At 43.0% G+C, this 23,531-nt stretch overlaps 1 protein-coding gene across 1 annotated transcript in view; it reads left to right on the top strand.

The window, feature by feature from the left end:
• Positions 1-20,111, top strand: part of adamts6 (ADAM metallopeptidase with thrombospondin type 1 motif, 6) — a 63,624-nt gene extending 43,513 nt beyond the window's left edge. Inside the window, exons 17-25 of the mRNA XM_035141406.2 lie at positions 901-1,024; positions 1,722-1,802; positions 4,144-4,307; positions 6,761-6,899; positions 8,883-9,012; positions 11,451-11,655; positions 11,740-11,916; positions 15,825-15,981; positions 17,549-20,111. Of these exons, the coding sequence (XP_034997297.1) occupies positions 901-1,024; positions 1,722-1,802; positions 4,144-4,307; positions 6,761-6,899; positions 8,883-9,012; positions 11,451-11,655; positions 11,740-11,916; positions 15,825-15,981; positions 17,549-17,658 (1,287 nt within the window). The 3' untranslated portion in view covers positions 17,659-20,111. The remainder of the gene's footprint in view (positions 1-900; positions 1,025-1,721; positions 1,803-4,143; positions 4,308-6,760; positions 6,900-8,882; positions 9,013-11,450; positions 11,656-11,739; positions 11,917-15,824; positions 15,982-17,548) is intronic.
• Positions 20,112-23,531: the final 3,420 nt, after the last annotated feature.

Genomic DNA, 23,531 nt, shown 5'->3' with positions numbered 1-23,531 from the left:
TTAAACTGGATACATATTTTGTACACAGACAAAGAAACAGTGCAAAAATACTTTAAAGACACAAAATGATTTAAGAATTGTTAATATATTACACAGGGAGCAGTTCACTATAGGTTACATGTCCTGCATTCACACATTCTCATACATTAGTGCATAGTAGCTTTGTTGTGAAATACCATATTAAGGATGCTCTGATAAGTCCACATATTGTTGCTGTTGCAGCATTTTAAATAGGAAAATAACAGAAACACGGTTGTTGCCTTCAATCAGAATCTACTGAAGTTCCCATCGAGCAGTGATGAAGCAATCCCTACAAAGTTAGCCCAGATGAATATTTAATAGACTGCATACGGCCTCCGTATTAAAATTTATTTGAAGTCAACAAGTTTATATCTGTTGGATGGGCGAGTTTCAACACTTTGAGTCCATCATCTTTTATGAGCGCTCTTATAACCTACATGTGAAAACCTGCGAGGTAATAAGTGATTACAGATGTATAAGTGTAGTTATAGTAAGGATAAGGACATTTTTTCTACTATCAGCAAATACCATTAAAAATAACAACAACAATGTGTCTATCCCTGAATAGTTGCGTGTTTAAAGGCCATAAATATATATTTTGATATAAACAATTTTTCAAAACAGCTGGGTGCCTTTGCAGGGGACTATTTCTAGCTGTGGATCAATATATATTTGTTGCTCCAGGGAGTATTTCCTTTTTGCAGTATTGGCTCAGTATTTCGTAATGTATTATTTTATATTTTATCTGTTTACTCCATATTGAAACTGAAAAAAGTTTTGAAAAAATGTATTGAAGCCTCTGCTCTGAAATCTGACCTAAAGATTCCTGAATCCATCGTCCAGTCTGCAATTAACACAACGCTCCCTGTCTCTCTCAAGCACGTGGGCTGCGACAACATCCTGGGATCTGATGCTAAAGAAGATCGGTGCCGTGTGTGTGGAGGGGATGGCAGCACCTGCGAGGCCACAGAGGGACTCTTCAACGAGTCTTTACCCAGAGGAGGTAAAACATACCTGACTCCAGACGTGCTGTCTTAGGATGAGGGGCTAATATGTTCTTTCACCTCAGCTCCAGCCGCTTTCAGAGCAGCAGAGGGTGTGTTTAGGTTTGATGACCACATGTGACAAACCAAGGATGTCTGTAAAGGAAACTAAATAACTCACCGCTCTTCTTGGTAAAACAGCTTTTGCCCAAAATCCAACACATCCCAGGAGCCAGGAAGATAATCTTTTTTGGAAAAGTGCCTTTTTCACCTTTCACCTTGTCACTCACCAACAGAGCATATGTTTTTGGCTATTTAGAATTAGGTTGTCAGAATAAAGATCAAAACATAATATTTCCCCCATTTCATTTCATCGAGTGAAGAAATTAGAAGTATAGGAGCTTGGTGTTGGCTGTAGCCTGAGATCGTCTATAGGGGCCAAGGAGAGAGAAAACATATTTCTCCTTCTATGGTATGGCTAGTAAACCATCTAAAAATACTGTGTGTGTGCATGTGTGTGCGGAAAAAAAAGGAGGGGATTGTTTTGTCCTCCTTCTTTGTCCTTTTTCGGTGATTTGGAATTTATTCTATAGATGCTCCAACCTAAAAGGATATGTGACTTTCTGTCTCCTCTGATGTTTAATATGTCACGTGGAAATTAGGATTTGGGTTTGTGTGGGAGAAACAACACGTAAATGAAGTGTCCTTCTCTTCCAGGCTACATGGAGGTGGTTCAGATCCCAAAAGGATCAGTTCATATCGAGATTAAAGAAGTTGCCATGTCCAAGAATTATATCGGTAAGTAATGGCCTCAGAATCATTAAATCATATAAGTGATTATGCTGATACTTTATATAAATAAGTCCTACCAGTGCTGGGGATTTAAGAATGTTGATGCTGGTGTGTTACCCACTTTGGTCCAGGCTGAAATGATTGTATGGGATTTTGTACAAACATTCATGGCCCCCAGAGGATGAATCCCTCTTCGATGATCCCCTGAAATCTAGTGTAGAACCCCCAGCAGGTTAATATTTCTGTATTTTAGTGAGTTGTTTGTCGACTGAATTTAATGAAATTTTGTAAAGATATTCATGCTCTCCAGAGGGTGAATCCTAATGATTTTGATGAACCCACAACCTTTTGTCAAGCACCAACATGAGGTTGACACTTGCGGCTTTAAGCAAAATGTCTTTACAACTATCGGTACAAACATTCATGGCCATCAGAGGATGATTTTGCCGACCTAATAACCTGTCTTCCAATACAATGGCAAAGTTGACAATTTTGCTTTCCAGTAAAAATCTCAACTTGTTTAGGACAGATTAGCATGAAATTTGGTACAGACATTTACTAATGACTTAATTTGGCCCTTTACATTTTCTCAAGTGCCATTAACAGGTCAAAATATTCTCTCCAGTAAAATATCTCAACATCTACTTGATGGATTTTTAGACAGTGGTATACAGAAATTTGATTTTACACTTTGTGCCTTCATTAAGTGAAATGTCTCCACAACTATTGAATAGATTGGTATCAAATCCAATGCGGACATCCTTATTTTCCCTCAGGATAGTTGTCTATCTTTATTTGTGTCCAAATACTGCATCTGCAAAACTTAAGATAGCTCTAAATATCGCTTATTAGCTAGCTCGAAACTAAGTTTGTGAATATTGAACACATCATACCCCCTTTAAATCTGCAATAAGCTCAATTCACCACTGCGTTCAACTTTGTAGACACTTATTCTTGTTTCATCATTTATCCGTCAGTCTCAGCAGACACTGCAAACACTGCAGTGTTATGAATTGGCAATTTGCAACATCAAGCTGTTTCATATTATCTGTTCCGTTCTGTGTCAACCACATTTCCAGGGATTTCCTTGTCAAGAGAAAATTAGAAAGTGCCATCATTTATTCTCCCGCTGCCTAATGTGAAGCAATAACACAGTCTGTTGCAAAAAACAACAAAAAAACAAAAACAGAAAACTAAATCTTTGCATGTGTGATGATGGTCTTGGCATCAAACTCACCCATTCTGTTCCAGACTAAACAAAGACTATTTGCAACACTGGCAGCTTCAAAACCAAAACAATCAAACGAGCAGATTAAATTAGGCCAGTTCTGTGTCTTTTCATTAGCCAGAGAAAGACATGTGACAGCGTGTTGAATTTATAGCGGATGGTGTTGATGGAGGGCTTAAATTACACTTTGAACCGGAGAGCTGCATCAGATTTATAGGGCCGTGGTGACAGCTGCCTGGTCCACCAGGATTATGGAGGATATGATGTCTATATATCAAAGTTTAAAGAGTGAAATTTTGGCTATTGTGTTGGACTTGATTTTCCCTTCCAAGCAATTTGTAACTTTGTTATGAATATCATCTGTGACCAAGGTGATAAAGATAATGTTTTTCTTTTGTAGCATTGTCTGAGTCCTTGCTATTTAGGTCAGGTTTTTTTTTAAATTTTTTTTTTTTTATGTTTTGTATTTTGTGAAAGCAAAAACCAAGTGAAACGTTGCAAAACACAATACACGTCCTGTGAAGACTTGTGTTAACTCCACGGTTCCAAATAATAAAATCACAATGCTCACTATCTGAGCCAGATGTGCCGATAATTCATTTATCGAGAAGGCTGTGATGCGTTAAAGACGAGTAAACTGTTGCCCATCTCATTCACTTAAATACAGCAGGGGAGTCTGGAGAGCGCGAGCCAGAGAGCGCTCGGATCATTTCTCCCCAATTTGGCCCCCTTTCAATGCAGGGAAATGTGGATATTTTCAGATCTGTTGTGCTTGGAGACCAACTTTTGTTTTGACAACCAGACAGAGTGGTATTCATGAGGTTCGTCCAGGCTTTCACCTGAAGTGTGTTTTCTTTCTCTCCCTAAATTAGACGTATTGTACGTGTCGGTGCACGTGAATGTCTTCATTATACAGCGTGTCTCTGCTCAGTCTGTCGAGGGATAGAAAGTTGTCAGTGGCTTCAGGGAGGCTGAAAATGATGATGATGGTGATGAAGACGAACGACGGCAATGACATCATACCCAATGATTGTCTTCACCTGTTGCCTCAGCTACCGTTCCTGTCTGCTTTTGATTCCAGCCTTTTTACAGTGTTTCTTTCTTCCTGTGATCACCCAGCTTTGAAATCTGAAGGGGATGATTATTACATCAATGGAGCGTGGACCATCGACTGGCCGAGGAAGTTCGACATCGCCGGGACGGCTTTCCACTATAAGAGACCCTCTGACGAACCGGAGTCTTTAGAGGCGCTGGGAGCTACCACTGAAATCCTGGTCGTCATGGTAATACAACATTTATTATTTCCCTCACTGTAAATTCCGACTTCTTCTTCTTTTCTTTAAAATTTTCCTCAGTGTTCTTTAACTTGAGCTGCTTTCAGAATTGCGCCGAACTCCCGATAATCTCCGGACACTATTTGGCACTATTCTGTACTGACATTACTCTGGAGTTTCTCCTACCAGCACCGCCGGTGTCGATGTGCTGTAAACAAAAACACGTGATCTCCGCAGCTGAATTAATACGCTACATAATGCCTTTGCTTCCTCTTCCCCCCCTCACCTGAATCCTGCTGAGGTTTCTGTGTTGTTGGGAACACGTCTGAGCTGAGAATCTCCTGCTCCTTTGTTTGTGTGTGAAAGGCAAACTCCAGAGAAAGTCCGGACCCAATTGTGCGGACATTCTCCGGAGTTCATGTGTGAAACCGGCTGTAGAGATACACGGGTCTCCTGGATACTTGATGTTGGCATAGCTTTGGCATGGCAGCTGACTCTAAATACCACACTACAACTACCCAGGTTTCTATGTTTCCTAGGTGTGTAGATGTTGGACAAACAATATTGCATCGTAGAAAAGCGAACCATGATCTCCTTTTGGGACCTGAGTTCTTAATCAGGTTTCTCCAAAACATAATGTTTAGTTCAGCCAGGAACACTTTGTCATGATTTAACCATTTATTGCACAAATGGGAATACAGTTGTGCTTGGCGCGGATGGCTCCATTCTTTGGATGTTCCCTGAATTAGCCAAGCAGCATGCTAAGATAAAACAGGGAACATGTGCAAAAAAAAAACCTGGTGGGCGTAAGCAGGCAAGATAAATACCATTTACCGAGACCATTTTGGACTTGGTGCAAAAAGGTGGAGGCTGGGGTGGTGGAGGTAATTGCTAGCAGCAGAGCATGAGTGGTAGTGTAGCTGAGCAGGGATCAGTGAGGAGGGGTCGTATTTAAAGGGACCTCTTTGTTGAGAGAATGGGCTGTGATTGGTGGGCGACTGACGAGCACCCATAAACCTATCAGAAGCTGACAGCTTATGACAGCTGAGCACATGGCTGCGTGTCCTGCATGAACTAACGTGATGCTCCATTCTTTGCTCACTGTCAGCGACGCACACAACTGAATGTGAAGCTCAGTGATTTGATGTTTTCATTGTTTAAGCACATATAGCTTACTTCTCGCTTTAAGGCACGCTGGTGTAAAAAACAGTTCTATTCATATTTAACATGTTGGCAGAAACAAATGTTTGCTTAACTTTTAATATTTTAAAACCTATTTCCTCACATCTAACCGTCAGTGGAAAAACATGAAACCACTGTTTTGGCTTGGTGTCACTCTCACCTGAGACCCACGACACAGTCTTCACGACTTCTGTAAATTGGGAAACCTTAAGTGACTCCTCAGTTTGTGGCTCTGCATTGATATGTGTTAGGCAGTCCTGATGTACACTTCATGCTGTTTTATGTTGCTCTGCGTCAGTCTAATCGGGTGCTAACCTTCGATCACCCACAGCCAGCGGTTTGGGGTTGGAAGCTATTCATATGCCGATTTTGCTGAGCACAAATGCAGTGTCACTTGGCTTTGTGAGTGTCTACTGTGTGTTGTTGTACAGTTTGCACGTGCATGTTAAGAACCATAGATACACCTATTTTTGTAATGGGTTTCGTGACGTATTTGCGTGTTGATGCGAGACAACTGAGCCTTTTCTGGCTGTGATGCGCGGGTGGTTTCTGCCTTGTAATGAATGCTGGAAATACCAGACCACACAGCACGGTTTGGAATAGACCGGCCACTCCACCACTAGCGATTTCTTTGTGGCTTTCAAAGCTGTGCCTCACTTCCTCAGTTTCTGCATCCAGCAGACTAATACAAGCCCAACAGGGGCCCACTGATCCGGACTGTGCAAACTGCATTTAAAGTTACAGTGATCAATATTTGTATGTTAACAATGCATCACATTAATATGTGTAATGTGAAAGGGCTCACTCATAGTGAGAAACCCACAGGGGATTAACACCTGATTCTGTACTTCCTCTCTCCTCCACAGATATTCTTAGCATCGCTCACCTCATTGTTTTGGTTTTACAGAACACAACAGTCTCTTCAGCTGGTTCCACCAAAAAAGAATGAACTCATTGGATTGGACATTGGTCTGGTGTCAAACACAACTCTAAACATTACACTCCAGTCATAACAACTGTCTAATAATAAGTCAGTGTTGTGTTTGCAGATTTTGGCTCTGTCCTTGTAGCAAAAAAGCAAAATCCAAACAAACACATCGGATGCAGCTTTAGCAATTCAACTCAGCTCTGTAGGAATGCACACAAATACCTGATTTAATAACTTTTTATGTTGTCATACCAAACATAGATATTTTACTATTAATTCATTCCTGTCTCAACCAGACTATTTCTCCTTCTCTGTCCTCACCTGTTCTTTTTTGCGTTTCTCCTTATTTCAGGTCCTCCTTCAGGAGCAGAACATGGGAATACGCTACAAGTTCAACGTGCCCATCCAGCGCACAGGAAGTGGCGACAATGAGGTGGGCTTCTCCTGGCACCACCTGCCCTGGTCTGAATGCTCGGCTACCTGCGCTGGAGGTGAGTCGGCACTGCAACTTGCATTTTGCTTTTATCGATTTACTCTTTTTTCCCCGGTTTCAGCCTAGTGGAAAATCTTTTTTTTGTGACATTTAGATTTAATTTTCAACTCCTATTTTCTTATGCATTTTATTGAAACTGTGCATTAAACAGGTGCATGAAAATGCACTTTGTCAAAAGCAAAACCTCTACTGTTGCAGCTCATTTTTCCAAAGATCTCTCATGCCTTAAACTACTCTTGATTAAATAACAGCTACTTTCTTTAGCTCTGCCAGGTGCCAAACACAGAAACATTCCACTTACTGCATTTTATTCTCATGTTACATAGTTTGTTATTTATCTTTTAATCAATTCCAACGTTATACAGATTATTTTAAGCAGAGCGCGGTCTAGCCGCCAGTTACATGTCATACAATATGACTTTTTTCTTCATAAACACTGATTTTCTAAAACTGTTGTGTAAGTTTTCATTATCAAAGTTTATTTTTCTACGAGGGAAGGATACTGTCTTCTCAGTGTCGACCTTCTGCTGAGCTCCGGTGGCCAGTTGCCTTTTGAAAAATAGCACTCCAAGCATTTTGGTGTTGAATGCCCTAACATGCTGTGTGTGTGTGTGTGTGTGTGTGTGTGTGTGTGTGTGTGTGTGTGTGTGTGTGTGTGTCATTCTGTAAATCTCCCCCAACCAATAATTCCACAAATGCTGAAGAGCAGTGTGTTGAAACCCAGTATCATAATTTGAGAGGGGTTTCCAAAATCATTACTTTATAGCCTGGAGATTCAGCCCTCTAATAAATTCAATATGTATATTTTCCATATTTTATCCAGAGTAATGAATATGGTGTAATTTCTGTGAATGAGCTGCTCTGCATAGCTTCTGGTTTACCAGAGCTGCACACAGATATGGCCACTCTTCCAGAACGCTTGTCCTCCAAAGTCAAACATTCAAAATCTGAAACCGCACTGAAATGCTGACCATGGCCTCAAGAATGACTAAACCAAACCTTTTAGCCCAAAAGCAATGGGTTTCATGTAACAATAAACAGTGTTTCTTCCCAGTTGTCAAGCGTGGCCTGGATGGGTTTGTAATATTTTGTAAAAGCATGACTGAATAAGCATGTGGGTTTTTCTGAGGAAGGATTTCCAAGTCCGTAGCAGACGTTTGAAGCTATTCCTTAGGCGAGGAAGCACACATGGCCTTCCAGCGTCATAAACATGCCTTTGCATTGTTGATCCAAATGATCTAATTTGTGTCTACTGTGTGTCTCTGATCGCACAGAGCTTTAAATCTGTAAAATGTAATTTAATCATGCTCCCATTCAATACAGCAAGCTCAGCTAATCATGGAGTGTTGCTTAATATATCACTGCACTAATAAAATCTATGAAAAACACCTTTTGACAGCCTTACAACTGAAACTGCTTTACCCCATGGTTCGCACTATTTCTCCAAATTGTATTTCACTGGAAGAACAGATGGGTATATTTTCTATACTACGCACACACACACACGCATCCATATCTCATTACAGCTGCTAGACAAGTCTGCTGTGGGATATGTCCCACGAGGGTCCAAACAGACCCTTTCTGAGTTGCTATGGCATACACACATACACACACACACACACACACACACACACACACACACACACACACACACACACACACACACACACACACACACACACACACACACACACACACATACACACAGTGGGAGTTGTGACACAGATACAGTAGCCCTCGCTCTCTCCATTAGAAGCCAAAGTAAAGAGCTCTCTGCTCTGTAAAAGTGATTTGCCAAGATATCCTGCAAAGAATCAGGAATTTACATGTCTGGATTTGCTACAGACTGAAAGTGATACCATGTCCGCTCAAACACAGCGCTCGACACGACGGCCGGCTTCCATGTTTCTGAGGTGATTTAATGTGCGAGATCAGCTGAGCCCTCTGCTGCCTTATTGATCAGTCTCTTCCCTTCCTGCAGGCTCCCAGAAGCAGGAAGTGGTGTGTAAGAGGCTGGACGACAACTCGGTGGTGCAGAACAGCTACTGTGACCAAGACAGCAAACCTCCGGAGAACCAGAGGGACTGCAACACTGAGCCGTGTCCCCCAGAGTATGTTTCACTTAACCTTAAATGTTGCCAGTATCATCTCACAGCTTTTGTAGTTGATTAATTAATCGTCTCAGTTGTTTGTAAAGTGTCAGAAATGAGGTAAAATGGTAAATGCTCTGTATTTATGTAGAACTTTTCTCGTCTTGAAGACGACTCAAAGCTCTTCACTGTACAGTTTTGCCATTCACCCATTCACATCCATTCATTCAGTGCATCTATGTGCAGCACTTTCTCTATCATGCAACACTCACACACTGCCAGCACAGCCATCAGCTGTAATTTAGGGCTCAGCAACTTCGGCAAGCGGAATGGGGAGGATGGGGATCAAACCGTCGACCGTCTGGTTAGTGGACCACCCGCCATAACTCCTGAGCCACAGCCGCTTACAAAAACAGTCTTCAGATCGCTTGTTTTGTCCGGCTGGTGGCGTAAAGTCCAAAATCTGTTAAAGTTACAATTACATTAAAAACAGGAAACTCCTTAGATTTGAGAAACAGAGGATTGTTGGCATTATGAAAGACTTGAATCATCAGGTTTTTTTTATATTGAATTAATCAGTTATCAATTTTATCCAAGACCTCCTCTCCTGCTTAGTTGTGTACTTTTGTATTTGAAAGAATACAAAAGGCTGCTGACAGCAGTGAGACTAAACCAAAACAGTGAAGTCTGAGGCTGTAAAACCAAAACAAAGAGCTAAGAGATGCTAAAATGCGACGTACCACTGAGGAATACTGCGTCGAGTGATAACGCTCTGTTGGTTTGTCACTCCCAGCGAACACCTGTCACATTACACATGGACATTTGATCCATTGTTCGTATTCAAATATGGAGTCTTGCAGCTTTAAATTAATGTTATTGCTGATATTGATTCAACTTCAATGAGCCCTGTTGGAAAAACGTGTTTGGGAGAAAATAATAAAATAAAAGGGCAGTGATTTATAACTGCATATGTTAACTATTTTCAGTGTTTGCCTCGTGCCAAAAATAAGAGCCTTGAAAATGACCACCTGTGTTTGATTGTTTTGGCGTCTTTACCGATCCTGGAGGGGTAATATACACGTATACAGGTGGAATATGAACTCGTGTTCGGTGGCCAAATGTCCGTAAACCCCGCGCTGGAGCTGGAAGCACGGCCAGACTCACTTCAATCACGTCTGGAGGGAGAGAGTGATTCAATACATCTCGTTAATTAGTTTCAGATTATCTAATGATTATTTGTGTATGAGAGTGAGCGTTGGTGTCTTTCTTCTGGGCGTCGGCCAAAGCAACTGATGGTATCGTAAATCCACTGTGTAAGTGGTCATTAGTTTTCCTCCAATCACACTGCAGTCTACATGTTATATATTTCCACATCTGTATCCAGTGGTTGCAGACTTGTGCAATCTCATTTGTTGTGATTAATACTTGAATACTGTGGAGGTGCACGTGTGTGTTGAGTTACACTGCACACATGGCATTTGTGCCTGTCAGGGAGGCCGACGCTCTTATGCAGCCCCAGGAAAGGCCGACAAAAGCCGACCATGTAAACACGATTGTTTTAGAATAGCCCGAGTTTTATGGGCTGGAGTAATGAAAGCAAACAGATGTTTGAACACGTTGTTAATTCTGTATACATTCTTCCAGATGATGTAATATCTTACAGGCTGCATGTGTTTGGAAGGCCGTTGTCTGGGCAGGTTTATGATATTAATTCTGAAATATGTGGACGGGAGATTGAACAACACCAGGTCTAATTTTGTGGAGGTCAGAAGCTCAGCGGGCTGGCATGGCCCAACACGTGACACTCGAGCGTAGTCAGCAACACGGTGGCGACGTGTCTGCCAGGTCACAAGAGTTAACATTCATCAGAGTCATTTAAAAGTGTTCAACTTAAAGGTTCAGCGTGTAGAATTTAGTGACATCTAGTGGTGAAGTTGCATGTTGAGCTGAATACCCCTCACCTCAACCTCCCCTTCCAAACATGAAAGAGAACCTGTGGTAGCCTTTGGTTGTCATAAAAACTCAAAAGGTGTTTAGTTTGTCCAATATAATCGACATAAAGTAGATCCTTAGGGGTCATCTGGGTATTTGGGGCCCTGGTTACTGTTATTAGTGCAGATCCAATATTTTAATTTCAGTTTCTAACTTTGAGAGGTATAAAAATGTATTTTCGGAAGATTCATCCCCCGGTTTTTTATACTGGACTGATACTATTTCAGTTGGCACCAAAAAGTACTGAGGACTGATATCCTTTTGGAAATCTAGCCTCAAGTTTAAGAGTTATTAAATGTGATTCTACACTTTTTCCTAAATGATCAAAACCCTTCTTGCAATGAAGTAACCATGGGTTGTGAACAGTGACACACTGGAATAACAACACTGAAAAACTCCTATTACAGTTTTAAGACTGAGCTGTTATCTTTGGTTCGTCTGTTTGACGTCATGTTTCCGTCCTTCAGGTGGTTTATTGGCGACTGGTCGGAGTGTGGGAAGACGTGCGATGGCGGGATAAGGACGAGGACAGTCCTGTGTATCAGGAAGATCGGGCCTGCCGAGGAGGAGACGCTGGAGGACACCCACTGTCTGACTCACAGGCCCATCGAGCAAGAGTCCTGCAACAACCAGTCGTGCCCTCCTAAGTGGGTCACGCTGGACTGGTCCGAGGTAAGACGATATTCTGAAACCCTTTGGCCTCATTGTGCTGTGTAGACCCTCTTCTTCTTCTTACAACTCTTCCTCTCTCTTTAGTGCACACCTAAATGTGGGCCCGGCTATAAGCACCGCATCGCCTTGTGCAAGAGCAGCGATTTGACAAAGACCTTCCCGCCCGCCCACTGCCCGAGCCACAACAAACCTCCAGTTCGAATCCGCTGCAGTTTGGGACGATGTCCTCCTCCTCGCTGGATCCCTGGGGAATGGGGACAGGTAGGACAGCAACCTCCTTCAGGTCACAGAACAGATTTTAGTGATCTTCCCAAACAACCGTACGCTGGTTAATCCTTTAAAAGGATAGCTTGAATGTTTAAAAGACGCACAGATATATTCCATGTGTCAGTCAATGGTTAATATAATTTACACCAGGGTGACACAGAGAGGTTGGGGGGGTTGTAAGCAGGCCTGTGACGTGTGTGTGTGCATAGAGGCTGTGTTTGTGTGTTGGAGTCCAAGTGCTCCAATAGGCCTGGAGTGTGTGATCAGTGGCAGTAATATACTCCTGGCTGTTTGAAGTTTATCTCTGCCTCGGACCAGGCCTCTCTATCACTTCCAGGAACACGATTTAGGGGAAGACCGAGGAGTAGCGTTCTCGGGTTCACCCTGACATGGCTTAGAGCGCTCAGCAAAAGCTGTTGAACTTTATAACACAGCTGACTCATGTTAGCAAGAGGACGCCAGAAAAACGTGCGTCAGGGAAAAGTTGTATCTACAAAAAGTATGGCTTGTTATTTTGCAGAATTTGTTAATAATTTAGTGTAAAAGTGGAATTTTTAAACAGTGCGCTCTGATGTTTAGAGGACGGTTGGGGCGGATGACTAATACTTCAGTGGAAGAGATGTCATGGTGTCAGCGCTGTGTTGTTCAGGTCAGAGGTCAAGAGTCAGGCAGTCTGGGTCGCAGCACTCCCTTGGCTTCTCCTCATAACGGCCACATGTGCGTTCGCAAACATCAATAAGACACTTTTACAATTCAATCAGTGCCAATAACAGTCATAAACAAAGCCGAGCTGACTGATAACCTCAGCGTGGTCCATCAAAGACCGGGCTCCTCGCCATGCCGAGCCAACACTAACGCCTCGTAGAGCAACAGCTGGAGTCTGCTCTTACGCAGCACTTTCTCATGCACTGCAGAGGTGTGTGGAGAGTGTGTGTATGTGTGTGTGTGTGTGTGTGTGTGAAACCCTCTCCCCCTGTATCCACCTCTTCTTCTTCTTCTTCTTCTTCTTCTTCTTTTTGTTTTTGGCTGTAATTACAAGCTTCGCCCTCGCTGGACGGCCCTGAAGCATCAGAAAGAGGAGGTTGTTGCCAGTTACAGAAAGCCTGGTCTCTCAGGCCAAAACCAGTTCAAATCCCACTTAAGTCACGCCATTGACGTACACCATCTGTCATGGCTGGCAGCGGGCCCTAATAAAGACTCTCTAATTGGGAAGGGATGACATGCGGGCTCACTGATCTGAGGCAGCCAGAGAGGATCAGCAAAGGTGACAGAAAGCCTGGTAGTTCTCTCGTCAGCGGGAGGCGGCGGTTTGTTGATGGTTGGGTTCACATCCCACACTCCAACGTGGGCACACACATAGCGATGGCTGACAGGTGTGTTATTTCTCAGTGCTCCCAAAGTAGATTAATTATTAGGAGATCCACTTTATTTGAGACTTTTGTTCTGCCAAATGTGTGCTGGCACCTCCTGCAGTTGTTTTCATAGTCTGTCTTTGTTTCTTTTTTTTTATTCCATTGCAAAAGAGTTTAATGGCCACCCATATAATCAATCTTAAGTTTTTATGACGACTGGCACATCGATAGGAGTCAGACAAAAGGCATGCAGGTGCACATTTTGGATTCAGTACAACAGCTTTCAGAAAACATTTTCTCTCTTAGTTGTGCTGTCAAGATGAGTCCATCAAACGGAGTCTCCTCTGAGGGAATCAAGCCAACAAGGACGATATGTTGAAGGAGCACCTGACCGAATATAGCAGCATGAAAAGACGGGGAAATGATATAGGGACGACAATTTAAAAACAAGCACAATTAAGTGTTAAGTCTATCTAATCTACTAATTCCAGAAAACTCTGTTTGTATGTGGAACACATGTCTCAAGAAGCGTTCACCTTGTCGGTTTCACACTTGACAAGGTGAAACCGATGGGCGACACTGCCCAACGAGGTGCAGTGTTGAATTAATGTGATTTGGACGTGCAAGATATTCAATATTAATAGACTTTGAAAGAACAGGCGATCAGTGCTCTGAAGCAGCAGCGGCTGGGACTCATCAGTGACGTTGTCGATCTCAACCACAGCGCGTTCACGACCACAGCAACAACAACTGATTCTCCAGCTCAGGGTTCTGCGTGCCGAGTCGAGCTTCACAGAACTTTGTATAAACAGATGAAAAGCTCTTTGTGAAGCAGCGGTGGTGCAGCATCGGGGTTCTGTGGACTGAGTCCTGCAGCAGGTTTTTACTTGTCTAAGCTCAATTACTGCAGGTCACTTTTACAGTTTCAGAAAGAAAGCTGCAGCCAGGATCACCACAGACCTGCGGAGCGAGGATACAGAGACATACAAACATTCACCCTCACAGTCACTGTGGGCAATGTAGGGTCTCTAATAAACCTAACCTGCATGTCTTTAGATTGTGGGAGGACGCTGCAAACTTCATGCAAACACCACACAGAAAGGCCCAGAACAATTGCTAAGCATTGCAACTTCAGTGTGTTCTTTACCGTCCTTTGAGCTGTGTCACACACTCACACACACACACACACTTTTTGTGCTTTTTTGTCCATTTGTTTGCTTCTTTGGCAGATATGGATCACCTACGTGGTCAGCAACAACAGCAGTAGTTTCAGCAGTTGCTGCTCATGGAGGGGATGAAGCTTCTTTAGAGCCCTTGAATGCCGTATTAATGCAATATTTTGATTATTGAGTCACAACTCAATCTGATCACACAGACATGATACACATAGGGTTAGGGAGGGTGTAGGGTTAGGGTTAGTGTGACTGACATTACCTGGGAAAATCATTCCTCAAATAAACAGCCATATCTATTTTGAAATCATAGAAAAGATATGCTCTATAACTCCAGAACTTGCCAAAGAATCAAGACACAAAATTCTCTTCAGTCATCCAGTGATATCTCTCTGTACAGCCATAGATGCATTACAAACTGGAACTACTACTACTACTCAATCGCCAAACTTTTATTGGTGCCAATTTGCCAAATATAGGGGAAAAGGGGGTTGGGGGATTTAAGTTGCAGCCTACAGCATAACTCAGTGATTCCATAGCAACATTATACTTCCTGTTTACATTCAGAAAGGCCACAAATTATGGGGACTCCACACCATAGCGCTTTATTATCCACCAGCAATAAACAAATAATCTAGTCAGTGTCATAAGACCTTGAAATGTTGACTGTCCATGCATCTGTTAAAAATTGTAACAAAGGATAATGAATAAATTATACAAAAGCAAATAAGTACAAATCAAAAATTGGATTTCAAATTAAAATACATGTGGAAAAAGAAGGGCAACCTTTCCAGGGTTTACCCAGCCTCTCGCCCGTCAGCTGGGATTGGCTCCAGTACCCTGCAATCCTCAATGTAGAAGTGATATGGATACTGGATGGGTCAGTGGAGGAAAAAGAAATACAACCAGAATGTTTGGGGACACCATAATGAGAATTCACATTAAAGACAAAACATATTACGAGAATAAAGAAAATGTCCGCTATGCGTGTTGGTAGAAGCTCCTCTTTCTCTAAGGAGAAACAAGAGGTAATATTCTGGTCCACTCATATCACACAGACATAAAAGGGTGTCTTTTTGTGCACAGAGAAAACTTGTAAGGATGCTGTTGACCTGGTTACTCTGAGTTGGGGAGCTATTTCTTTATGAAAAAGAAAGGGACTCTAGCTGTGTACTTGCTGATGATTGGTTGATTGTCGTGAAGTGTTATGTGCAGGGATCACTCAGACTGACTGAAAGTGTGTCTGGGTGCAGGGGGGCTCCGACTCTGCCCAGTTCTCACAGAGGAAAGATGGTTCTCACTTAACCTTGTTACGTTCTGCTGACGAATTCTCTCCTGCATATGCAATGAGTCTTACTCTGGCGTTTTTCTGTTGCAGTGTTCGGCGCAGTGCGGCCTGGGCCAGCAGATGAGGACAGTGCAGTGTCTGTCGTACACCGGGCAGCCATCGAATGAGTGCGCAGAGTCACTCCGGCCCACCACCATGCAGCAGTGTGAGAGCAAGTGTGATGCCACCCCCATTGCCAATGGCGACGGTAAGATTACGTACTGTTCTGCACTGTACTATGCTGTACTGTACTGTGCTGCAGTGCACTGTGCTGTACAGCAAGCACATGTGTGAGCCTGCCATCACATTCTAATAGCTCTGGCTCGACGCGTCTGTGTGACGAGCTGTCGGCTTGCAGTTTTTCATCACAGCCAAGAAGAAAGTGTGTGGTCACCAAACAGACGCAGGTCTCTGTTTAAACCTGCAGCTCCCTTCGAATGCGAAGGCAGATGGTTTATGTGAATACCCATTGTACAATATGTGCAAAGCCCCGACTGGAAAGGTTATAAACTGTCTCTATCTTCATCTTCACTGTTCTACTATGACCTAAACACACTTGGATGACACACTCTTCTACACTTTGCCAGCTACATTAATCTTTCCAGTGAGGTTGGCTCCTGGTCAAAGCGAAACAGCTCAACCCTCCATATACACTTACACATGATGGATGGCTATTCAGATGCATAAAGAAGGGCCTTTCGATTAGGCTGAATGGAAAACGTGAGCAGCGTTTACAGGCTGGCTAATGGGATTAGCTGTAGGCTAATTGTTCCTTTACGGACAGCAGTGAGGCAATGTCTCGTTTCATTTGGCTCTGTGGAGGCAGGGGCCAAAGCCTAATAAGGGAAGACACTCTGATCGTGATAAGGCATTTAGAGCACTGCCTGTCCGGCATCCAGCGAGCAGTTTGTGTGTGTATTTGAGTGTGCATGGTGGGGATGGCAGGAAGCCCAGTTTGTGAACGAGGCCAGGATCTGTCTCAGCTTCAGCCTCCGCGTCCAAGTATAGTTTTATTATGTTAAGGCCTGAGGGAGATGCACCAGCACTGATGTAGCAGGTTAGACCAAGTTTGTGCCTCTCGTGTATTACCTTGAGCACCTGATTCTCTGTTGTGCAGTGAAGTTTTACTTAAAAACAAAATGTTACAAAGAAACATGAGTTTATGCTACAGACGAGTATCTGCTGGACTTTTAATGCAGTGTCCTCTAAAAACAGGTCTTGGCAGCTGTTGGCAGTTTTAGTCGTCGAATGTTTTCGATTGCAGGATGTCAGGAGACATTACAAACCTCGGAACTACGTGTTTGTTCTGACAGTTTTGGTCTTTAAATGGTGTTTTGTGGAGTTTCAGTCAGCAACGTCAGACCTGCAGTAAACTGGCTACGGTCCAGTTCAGCAGCAACACTTAAAGTTAGGTGCATAAATTAATCATTTTTATTTAACCAACCCTTCCAGGTCATGTTTATTTAATGAGGAATCATCACCATGTACACTTTTGCTGTGAAATAGTGTGGTGTTTTTAACATTCATTCATTTCTAGAAATACCTCCAGAGCACCAGATCTTCTGAGCTGTGCCAACGCAAGATCAGCGTCATCTAGTTAAATTAGAGGGTTCATCCATTTGCAACAGCCACATGCAAAACAACACAACAAAACACAACCTGTCAGAGATAAATGTGCAATGACATAGGAGGCACAACTGGGGCTAGAAGCAGTTCACCTCTTAAAATCTTAAAACAATAAATTAACCCACTTCTCATTTACTCTCTCTCCCCAGAATGCAAAGATGTAAACAAAGTGGCCTACTGCCCGCTGGTGCTGAAGTTCAAGTTCTGCAGCCGAGCGTACTTCAGACAGATGTGCTGCAAGACCTGCCAGGGACACTGACCCTCGGAGCACAAGAGCGAGGCGTAGACAGAGAGAAAGGCAGGAACAAAGGTGGAGGGAGGCGGACACAGCACTGAAAGGGAGAGGAGAAGAAAACCGGGCAGACTGGAAAATAAAACTCTGGACCAGTGGAAGATGGACAAAGAGAGCTGCTGGTGAACGAGGTGGAGAGAAGTAAGGACATCCCTGTCTACCACACCTGACCCTCCTGCCCTCCATCATGGTGGAATCCAAACCACTGCTCAGCTCATAACGCTGACACAAACTTTTTTTTTTTTTCACTTCTGTGAAGTGGAACTTAGAAGATTATTTGTTGGTGATGTTATTTTTATTATAATAATAATTATTGATATCATTGTTAGTCTTCCTCCGTGTTTGTTGTTTCTATGAATCCAAAGTGCTGGACACATCGCTCACACAGGATGTACCCCGGACACGGACAGACGGAGGGGGAGGACCCCTCACCAGAAGAGGGGGACGGGAGTTGAAAGTGTCAGACTCGTGTCTTTGGGACGACTGTGATGGTGCTATTGGCAGGCAGACTTTTGGCTTCGGTGCACTTTTTCGTGTAAATACTATTATTTACAATTTACCGCTCAAATACGACAGAGAAACCCCATCGGTGTACTGTATATTTATTGTACAATTCCAAACAGAGCTGAGATATTGTCCTCTGATCATGTTTTTGTCAGATAGTAGCCTACTGTCATGGAAGGGAATGTAATGTGATTGAATTTCAATGTCTCTGTGCTGGAATGAAAATATTACATACTGTAAGATATGTTAAACCCTTATATAGTGTAAGGATTTGTATATTATATATAATGTTTATCCTGGACCAGAAAATACCAAGTGGTTATAGGTGAGCTTTTATTCCATCTTTTTATTTCCCCGGTCGGGTGCCTTAGTTACTCAAATCAAAGTTCACCCAGTGTCAGTCCACAGTAGTATGAAGATATTGTCAGACGGTGCCTGGGCCGCATGAAACACTGTTACCAAACTGGCCTTTACTAAACATCCCATTGAGGAGCTTTCAGTTCACTATTGAAGGATTCATTTTGAAGGAGCACATGCTATGAAGCAGCTTGTTTGCTGGGATCACAGTGCAGTCACTATTTCCTATATATCTTCAGGCTGGAGGGTTTTTGGATCAGATGTTTTGTTTGGTCATGTGATTGTCACGGTTTCAGCGCTGATAAGAGTGAAAGGGATAGTTTGGAAAATGTTTGCTTTTTTGCCCTCTTGCCCTGAGTTGGAGGAGAAGATCGATACCACTCTCATGTCTGTGCGCTAAAAGTGAAGCCTGGCTCGGTCTAAAGGTTAAGAAATATCCCCTTTGTGCAATGTAGCCTGAAAGGGAAGGAAGCGCAAGTTCAAGCAAATTTAGCGCAAAACTATCCGAGACCAGCACCGTGTATAAGTTTATTATACATACAGTTTATTAATAGCTCAGCAGCCAACAATGCGTTATCACATTATATGCTTTTATGTGGCTTTCGATGTCTGTCAGTAACAAGGCAGTAACATGCACTGTGTGTCACTGGTGAGTGGATGTCATGAGCTGCCGATTCTGTCGGTGACTTCCATGATTCAGTTCACTGAGGTTCATTTGCTTGTTCAGTGTGCTGGCTACTGCTCCTCACATATGAATTGGCCGAAAAAATTATTTAATTATATGTCTCCAAAAGACTTCTTTTAAACCAAACAGATCAAATTTTGAAAATAACAAAAGACCTTTCAGGGGATTTGCGAAAAAACGTAGTCACCATTTCACAACTGCAATAGGCCACAGTGCGTCATGTGATGAACGCAGAAGTTGCAGCAGCCCATGCGGCTGTTACACCAAACATGACTTTACAGCCCAGCTCAAACGTACAATGTCCAGTGATAGTGACAGAAAGTGTGATCATCTCGAGCCTGCCAGAAATGGGAGTAGAGAGATGTTCACTACCCACCTTGAATACGTGAAGGTACTTGGGTTACCTGGACATGATAAAAAACAAGAACCACATGTGCAGTCAGATCCCTCCCATTGTTGGTGTGTGTGGATTTGTCAGAGATCAACTGTACAGTTAAAGTATGTAGTGTAAATTAGAACGTCAGACTGATGATAGGCCAGAAGCTTCTTTGTGTCTTTATGTGCTGCCAGGCTCGATGTTTCCAGTCTTCCAGCTAAAGTCGCTGCTGCTTTACTTTCAGGGTCCACACACGAGAGTGGTAATGGTCTTCTCATCTAACTCTGCAAAAAAGTAAATAAGCTGACTATTCCTTTAAAAAAGGGGCCAGTGCTAAATATACTCACCCATCAGATTAATTGCGGAGATGTTGCCAGACCACGTATCCAGGCTGCAGACACCCGCTCCAGATAAAGTTACCTCCTCATCGTCTTTCCCTTTTCTCTCATCATTGGCAAAAAAGACAAAAACAGCCAACTCAGTGGTGCTTCACACCCCCCACCCTTTTTTACTTTTTTTTTTTATTCCATGGAGTACTGTGTTTACCTCTTCTTTTCTTCCTGCTCTGCTCTGAGGGTTACGGCCTTCCCAGGCTTCTGGTGCTATCAAGTGGGTGCTTCCATTCCACCCTCTCCAGTGTGCTTAAAAGTGAGGCTGGATCCAAACAATATGAAATAATATCCTATCAATATCTCTGTTGGTAAATGCTGGTCATGTTATTGTTTTGTTTGTATCTGTTTATACCTCACACTGGGAATTTTTCATTGTTAACCGCGTATTGTTGTTTGTGCTACCAGCAAAATGGACACTCAACCCAGTTGTAACCGATCCCTTTACCCAGGTGACATTTCTGCTGGTGCAGGGGTTATGAAAGGGAACAACCTATGAAAACGTCTCCATCACACACTTGTCGTGGGGGTACAGTGCGAGTCTGAGAAATCTGAGAGACAATGTAGGACTGGGCCAGGATCTCATCGAAGCTGTTAACAACTAATTTCTAATTTTTTTGCTGCTGCTACTTTTTTGTGGCCACTTTCAGTATGACGACGTCGAGCAGATTTCAGTGGTTGCCGAGCCTCGAGTGAGGCAGGTGGGAAAGGACAGTGGATGCTGAGAGGCATTTTTGAAATCGCTTGGACTAACTCATCTACTGGCTGTGGGATATGGAGCCTCCAGAAAAAGAGAAGTGAAATCAATCAAACTGGTACTCATTGCTGTGAACTTGGATGTTTGAATGTCACATTGCTATTACCTGTACCTAAAGTGCAACAGAAATGAAAAGCATCATGTGATTAGTTGCGTATATTTTATATTCGGTATTAATGTTGGTACACTGTTACTAATTTTTTTTTCAAATGTAAATTATATGCTAATTTATTGCGTTGTCTCACTTGTACATTTATTTCACTGCATGCAAACTGAAACTTAGCATAGTGAAAAAAATGCAGTGATACAGCCCTTCACCAACATTTTTTTTTTTAAGTAGATACAATAAAAAGAGCAGCTTTTAAAGAGACGGAGTTAGTGGATTCATTCATTTCCCTGCTTGTCCAAACACACCAAAACATGTCTGTGCAACTTTTCTGGTGATGTACACCGTGATTTCTGTGAGAGGAAAAAGCCCAATACGCTCTGAGGATCAAATGAGAAGGGTTGGTGCCAGGGTAGATGCTCGGTTCTCACAGGCTTTAAGAGATATATACCCTTGTCCTTTCACTCAACTCTTGGAAAGCACCCACAGCATGAGAGCAGCTAATGGCATCACACCAGGATACCCGTTACCACTGCTGAAGAAACCCATTCATTCACTGCCTTAGTTTAGGGTGACCGAATTGGAGAAGTCTCTAAAAGCCTTTCTTCATCTCCGACACACCAGCTGCATCATCATCTGAGATTCAAACACGACAAGACGTCAGTGGCGTCAAACACCTTTCCGAACTGTCCCTGCTTTGTTGCCATAGAGCTGGATATGGCGCTCTCCTTCCTCTCATCCCGGCCTCAAGTGTCTGGATTCACTCTTAGGGAGCTGTGAGGTTTCCACTCTCCTTGGTAATTAATTCCAAATAAACAGTAACTAGCCCACTTGGCTGGGAAACGCTGCCGTCTCCTTCTAATCCACAGTGTCCAATTACAGAGGGAGACAGATGGCCTGTTTGGTCTAATGTAACCAGTTTAGAATACCTGTACGTCTGGCCCGGCTTCTGTCTCCCGCGCTGGCCCGTCTGCAGGGGTCTGTGATTACATTAGTCCTAACCTGCAGAGCTGAGGGCGACAAGGAGAGGGGAAAAAGTAAGGTGATGGAGTTCAGGCCGAGGGATCCCGTATCTGCAGATGGACTGACAGCCCTGATGTGGCCGCCTCACATGAAACATTTGCCCACTCGTCGATGATAGCTCATTGTAGATTAAACACACAAACAATAGTTTTTTCTTGAGAAACTTAACACCGCCAGAGGATACTGTGTTCACACATTTGGCCATGAGACCTCCAGATTATAAGGCAATTCAAGGAAAACGCTCAAAACAACACATCCCAGCTTTAATGGTATTTATCTTTGTTTCTGTATCGCTGTAAGTCTTAGAATCTGGTCACACCAGAAAAGGCCTGGTTCTACGATTTGAATAATATCATTAAATTGTGAGAGCATTGCAGGCTGGTTATTCTAACCCTCCTGCAACTGTTGAGGTTTTCCAGCGGTGGTTAGAACCGCCCCAGTGCAGCTGCACGGACCAAGCTGCACATATTCAATCACTGTTTCATTGCATTGCAATTTTCCTGCAAAAACAATGCAATGCTCCTGGGAATTTTGGGCCAAATGACAATTAAGATGATGCATTCATCACCTCTGGCTGCAGCAACTGGCACCATGCTCGTGTGATGTGTATTTCCATGTTATGATCCAGATAAAAGCAGCTGCAGATGGATGTAAATTTGGCAATGGTTGGTTGTGTCCACGCTGCTGAGCCCTGACTAATTTCAGATATAACTTAAGTCATTTCATTCTGGAACCGTGCCAATGTTGTACACAGAAATTCATCGGGTGGCATATCTGGTTACAAAATCTTGGTGATGTAGTGACTACACTCATTGGTGGAGTTGGTGAACGGGGCAACTAACTGCTAAATTGGGTTATTTGGGCTACAGCTAGTCAGTCACAATATTTCCAGAGATTCTTTCTACTTCCTTTATTGTCCCCAGGTAATTTTGTTTAGTTCGTTATTCAAGAGGGGAAATAAAGCTCTCTCCCCATGTGTCGGGCCATCTGTAGGTTTCTGAGATTATATTAGTCCTAATCTGCAGAGACAAAGAACTTCAGGCTGGAGGATTTCGTAGATGACCTCACAAAGCCTGAGGTGGCTTCACATGAAACATTTGCACGAAACAATGGTCAGTTAGTGAACTCATTAGGTAAGCTTGGTTACTATTGGGACAGTGTGGTTACTCATCCTTGTTTGTCGATGTTGATGATGTTGTGGAGCAGTTTTTACTCCAACAGAGGAAGGTCTGTTAGTGAGATTGAATAGATTCCTCAGTTTTGGACTCTCTGGTGCTCAGAGGTCATCATGACTCTTGGTCAGCGTTTCAAATTTGAAAACTCACCAACTTTAAAATGGAAATGTTGTTCCGAGTTATTTTTCCCGGCCAGAGAATCAACAGAATGGTGGTGATTTATTGGAAATCCATTGGAATTGAAACTGGCAAAAGAAAATTGTTGCTGAGAGCAGCCCTGCAGACTACACTACACAGTGAGGCACTGCCAGCACAACTGTTTACAACAAAATGGAGAAAATGTGACGGAACAGTTAGACTCTCTGATTCCTGAATGTTGACATGTCGAGGAGATAATATTAGTCTCCCTGACATGCACCATGTGTATTCGACCAAATAAGTGACAAGGTGATTTCCCAGTACATTGGG

Source organism: Hippoglossus stenolepis, chromosome 18 (genome assembly GCF_022539355.2).
Source record: "Hippoglossus stenolepis isolate QCI-W04-F060 chromosome 18, HSTE1.2, whole genome shotgun sequence".
In the NCBI taxonomy this organism is placed as follows: Eukaryota; Metazoa; Chordata; class Actinopteri; order Pleuronectiformes; family Pleuronectidae; genus Hippoglossus; species Hippoglossus stenolepis.
Note: the sequence above shows the minus strand (reverse complement) of the source record. Positions and strands in the feature narration are given on the sequence as shown.